The 5,776-nt window shown below is 36.3% G+C and overlaps 1 protein-coding gene across 1 annotated transcript in view; it reads right to left on the bottom strand.

The window, feature by feature from the left end:
- LOC107084585 (isoaspartyl peptidase/L-asparaginase-like) overlaps positions 1–5,298 on the bottom strand; it is a 10,156-nt gene extending 4,858 nt beyond the window's left edge. The window contains exons 1-4 of the mRNA XM_015374491.1: positions 5,087–5,298; positions 3,347–3,489; positions 2,559–2,722; positions 1,254–1,372 (exon numbers count right to left, since the gene is read on the bottom strand). Of these exons, the coding sequence (XP_015229977.1) occupies positions 1,254–1,372; positions 2,559–2,722; positions 3,347–3,489; positions 5,087–5,273 (613 nt within the window). The 5' untranslated portion in view covers positions 5,274–5,298. The remainder of the gene's footprint in view (positions 1–1,253; positions 1,373–2,558; positions 2,723–3,346; positions 3,490–5,086) is intronic.
- Positions 5,299–5,776: the final 478 nt, after the last annotated feature.

The following is a 5,776-nucleotide window of genomic DNA, read 5'->3' on the forward strand; positions in this document are numbered from 1 at the left end:
AGAAGCTGCAGAAGGTGCATCTGATTTCTATGTCCACACCACACAAACCAGGCTGGCTTTATAGCCCTAACACAGAACTATGCAAGCAGCCTTATAAAATTCTGTTCAATACAGAAGCTTGGGTCCAAGATTTAGCATTTGTTAAAATAACTCAGCATTCTTTGCTATCACAATTTGATGAAAATGATTTCAAAGATATTCCAAATGCATTGTGGTATACAAGAAGAATTGATGCAAGACTGTTGACAGCTATAGATTTAGCTGAAATAGTTCCTAATACAGGCCAAGGCTAAAACAATATCTGCTAGAATGTGAAGCAAAGGAAAGTATAAACTAGTTTTACAAATTTTAGTAGGTGCAGAAATAAGTTTGTTTTTTGGGCCATGTTATTTCGGAGGAGGGTGAAAAGCTACAAGGGTATCTTTTTGGAGTTGTGCAATGACCGCAGGGCTTAGATTCCACATTATGAAAAAAAAAAAAAAAAAGAAACTCAGATTTTCTTAAGTTTTTTTTTTTATGACACACTAATAGCTATGTCAGAGAAGCAGACAGCGGTTCGCAGTGCAGAATGTGGAACTTTTCTCAGCAACTGTCTTAGCTTTGTAAACTTATCAAAAACCGTGCATCCAAACAGCTGGCGGTTAAGCAAGTTATATGACCTTTGTGTTGTTACATTCTCATGGTGATACGCTCATACCTGTAGTGTCTTACTTTTAAGGGTTAAAGAGGACCCGTGTGGACATCAGTTCCCCTATATTCTTATTCTTTAGTTGGATATATATATATATATATATATAACTGTAATTTGAACATCTAGCAAAAGCAATTTCCCTCTGGAATTATTCTGATTCTGACAAAAACCAGCAGCTATTTTGATCCATGAAATTATCATGTCTCAAACAGGGAGGAGTTATGATGAATATAGTACTACTACTGCTTTTAAAATTTTTGCATGTCTCACATGTTGTGAATACAATTCACAAGCAAATCAGAAAACTAAGTGCATTCTGAAACTGTTCAAATACGAAACTGTTCAAAGAACATGTAATCTGCCCAGAGCTCCTTTTTTTTGTTTCCCCACAGGAAGGCCTGAAGCCTGGAGACCGAGAGCTGATTAAAATCATCAAAGGGAAGAGTTGGGAAGCTCCAAGGTGGGAAGGACCCTACATAGTGCAACTAACAACCCCCACCACTGTGAAGATCCAGGAGAGAAACACTTGGATCCACCAGAGTCATTAATGTTAATAACATACCAATGACAGGAGAATCTCCAACTCTGCCAACCATTTTATGTCTGGTCCCTCCAGTGGATGTTGCACATGCAACGTTCCCTGCAGAGTCCAGAGCTACAGCCCCAACAGTATCGTGGGCCCTTGAATAAAAAAAACAGTTTATTTCAACTTAAAAAATGAAATTCTTACTCCATACACAGAGACAGGTTTTTAAATTGGCCCAAATCCTCTACAACATATCAATCTTCATTACATCATTGTGGTCAATACCACCTTTGCAAATAATTGTTTGATTCCAATAATTGTATGGCTATAAAATTTGCAATTTGACATGATACAGTTAGTGGTACTAAGATGACCTTTTAATGTCCTTTATTCCCAGAATTAATACAGATCTTTGTAACCAACATAAAAAATCTCAAAAAGGGCTGTGGAGACACTGATCATAAAAATAAGAGTATGATTGTCACTAAAAAAAATACGAATATAATAATTTAATGTTTTTGTAAAATTACTAGGGCTAAAAAAGTTAGTCGGATTAATCAATTATTGAAATAATCGGAAACTAATTTAGTAATCGATTAAATCATTAACTGGAGTGTGGAGACTAAAATATACCTTTAGCTGACAGGACAACCCATTAAGAGCAGTAATTATACCACTATGGCAAAAAAAAAAAAAAAAAGTGGAGCAGTGGACAGCACTGCTCCCTTGCAGCAGAAAGGTTCTGAGTTCAATTCCCGGGCTGGGAACTTTCTGCACGGAGTTTGCATGTTCTCCCTAAACAAGACTCTTAGGTGAATTGGCTTCTCTAAATTGTCTTTAGGTGTTTGAATGAATGGTTGTTTGTCTCTGTGTTGCCCTGTTCTGGACTGGCAACCTGTCCAGGGTTTACCCCTCCCGTAGACAGCTGGAGATAGGCACCAGCACCCCTTGCAACCACTCTTGGGATAAGCGTGACGGAAAATCAATGGATGGACAGAATATGCTCTATCCAGAATTCCTCAAGTGGAAAAGATTTAGTTTCTTTAATTTATTTAAAAAAAAAATCTTTGGCCATCTGATTATTAATGAATTAATCTAAAATTAATCGACAGATGAATCGACTTGCTAATTAATCGTTAGTTGCAGCCCTAAAAAGTGCACATCCCTAGTTGGGCTGAAAGTCTTCTATAGTCTAACTTATCTGTAAAACTGTATGTATTAATAGATATGCTTCAGTACAATTAAGTGTCAAAATAACTAGGAGAACCCATAAGATTAATTAGAGGGATCATCTAATTAATCACGTTAGACTGAACAACAATAGTTTAGAAAAGAGCATACCACTGTGTGTTGAATTCTTCATTTACTGCTGCGATGTATTTCTTGTGTTTTTCCCATTCCTTCCTCTCACATTCAGTCACCAGTTTATCTGTAGGAACCATGGCGATCCCGATGCTCTCTGCAAACTTGTCTGCACCTCTGCCCGTCAGCATTACATGGGACGTCTGGAAATTTCCACAACAGCAAATATGTAGAAGATATGTTAAATCTATTTTAAAGAATAACAATGATTATAAGGAATGGCCACCATGATTTTGGATTCTGAGCAGTGTTTAAAAGAACGTTTGATGGATCTGGTGGCAGAGGTGGCAGCTAGACAAACCAGTTGAACTCACTTTCAGGGACAAAAGTAAACTGAAAATGTCTGAAATGAGATCATGTTGAGCAGATTTCTGATTTTTGCCTTTAAGAAACTTTTATTATGCATCTAAATATCTAAAGAAACCTCTCTCTATGAGGAACTACAGAGCACCTGCTCAAAGGTACATAGGCCTTCTGGCCAATGAATGAGTTGAAATGCTTAACTAATGTTAAGGACTTCTGGGTTACACTTCTGGAACCAGTACCACAAAATCTATGATAAGTGGCAGGCTTTTATTCACTCATTACATCCTAAAATGGGATGAACAGATGATGCTATTGTATTTTTCATTTTAATGAACAAAGATATTGGAAAGGATCTCATTCCATCGTGCCGGTGTTTAAACCATAATTTCAATTCTGCTTTATCTTTCTATGAGACAGAAACAACAGGTTAAAACTAAATAATACAACAAAAATAACACAACCTTCTCCATGACTGCCCTTGCCAGTGACACAGGGTTAGCGATGTTCTTTACGCAAGACACCGAACCAAAGGCAAGCGTCTTTCCATCCACTATAATGGCATCCAGCTGCACTTCTCCATCAATTTTTAGCGTTGCCCCATGCCCTAGAGGAAAAGGTTTAAAAAAAAAAATAAAAATGTGTGTTTACAGAGGGAAATATAGCAGAATCATGTTGTTTCAGCTACAATTTCCTCTCTTGTCCACCAGGCAAGATTAAAGCTGATAAACAAGGGAGGAGAGATGTGAGCAATTAACCACCACTAATAGCCTGCTTCACCGTTCCTTGTCCAGATCTATAAAAATCTCCAGTCTCCAAACTTCAAATGAGTGTTGCTGCATTTAGGCCCATACAGTATTGTATTGTTATTCATTTGATATCTATGGTGATAAGCTACTGATGGCAAAATTGGTAGCATAGCTGCTAACAGCATTTTTTTCAAATCCTGACCTGGGGTCTTTCTGCATGAAGTGTACATGTTCTCCTAGTGCAGGAATGAACAACGAAGGCAATGAGAGGAAAAATGAAGTCTTAAAGAGCGCATTTCTTAGTAGTGGAATTTAAAATATTATGATTACATATGGAGATTATTAAAATATTATTAACACAAAAAGCAACACTGTTCCTGCAGGAAAATAAGGAGTACTAGTAGCTTATCAGCAAACAAGTCAATACGTGAGTCTTTAATGCTGTATTAAAGTTATATTCTCCAAACTACATCTATTTAATGTAAAAAAAAAATAAATAAATGTGTGTCTGTGCACACATTTATCTATGCAGGGAAAAAAAAAGATGTAGCATTAAATCAAGATAAAATATAAAATGACACTTTATTGTCCCACAATTTCCCCATTGTGGGACAATAAAGGGATTTTCTATTCTATTCTAAATCTGGGTTAGGCTTCAGTTACCAGCTGTTGTTATATTCAACCTTTTTCAACTGAACTAAACATCATTCATTAGCTTTGTATTAACAAACATAGGATAATATGAAGGTAAACCTTGGCTTTAGTAATATTTAACTTAACAATTAAATGAATCCTGCAACTGACCAAAGTTGGTTTATGCAGCAACTTGCGACTTTAACTGGGAAACCAAAAAACATGGATATGTGGGGATTTACCCCAGAACTTATTCTGATTCCTCACTTTCTTAAATTAGGGCCCATGTTTTAGTTATCCGATTTTTGTTTTAGATTTTAGATTTAGAATGCAAATGAAAACCAGTTCCCTTTTTCCATAAAGACAGGGCTGATAACTAAAACAGATTAAGATGTATACAATATTTTGCTGCTGTTTAAACTTGGACCACATAGACTCATATAAGTTGGAAAAATAAATACAAAACCTGTTCTTATTTGTATTTTATACTTAGTCCAGGTCTCTCTGAGAGTTAATTAAACAGAACATCCATTTCCAGGGGCTTCTGTTTAGTTTTGATTTAATCCAAAGGGAATTGTTGAAGATAAAGCCTGTAAAAATCCCCTGAGAGAAATATTAATAACTCCACTGAGCTCCAATAGATATCAGTAAGAAAAATTGCAGATGGAGACAGTGTTCTGATAAATTTGAATAATATAATAATAAATAATTATTGTCATTTATTTTCTACATTACTCGTGGATGAGGAATTCAACGTGCTGTGAATTCATACAAAGTAGTTTCATTTCATCCTTATGTGACAAACTGATCCGTTTTATGTACCTGCATTAAAGACGGTGTTGTCCTCCAAAGCCCTAACAGCAGCCTCAACAGCATCCACCAAACTGCCTCCACTTCTAAGCACAGACGATCCATGCCGTGCAGCAGCTTTTACTCCTTGAACAGAAACTGGGGCCAGCTCATCTGGAATAGCCCAGGCACCACCATGAACGACCAACACCGCTGACATATTTCAGCTCTTGCAGGATAAGGTGGACTCTAAAGTATAGGGTGTATTAAAGACACAAACAAGAAAGTCAAAATAATTCCAGTACATTTTCCATCATATGTATGTGGCGTGATGCATATTATATAAGTGATTCTAATTTATACTGCACTTCTACTAATGTTGTTATAGTCGTCTCAGTGGAACCTTTGATCAAAGGGCATAAAAAACTACAATGTAGCTACTGATAGAAAAAAGCAGCAATGAACTTTGAAATTTGAATTGAAGGTATGTCATTTATCTACGGAAACAGGTGCATTCCTACATGTTTTATACACCACATCCTAGAAAAACGCACCTTTATTATGTTTATTATGGGTTTATTTATTACCAAGGCAAGTATTAGCGGTGTGACCTAACTCATATGCTGGAATCAATATACAATTAGGTACATTCAGGCATTACTATCTAACTAAACACTGTGTGTACACAGGATTCAATTCAATTCAGTTTATTTATACATCCCC

This window comes from Cyprinodon variegatus, unplaced genomic scaffold (assembly GCF_000732505.1).
Source record: "Cyprinodon variegatus isolate N-32 unplaced genomic scaffold, C_variegatus-1.0 Scaffold104, whole genome shotgun sequence".
In the NCBI taxonomy this organism is placed as follows: domain Eukaryota; kingdom Metazoa; phylum Chordata; class Actinopteri; order Cyprinodontiformes; family Cyprinodontidae; genus Cyprinodon; species Cyprinodon variegatus.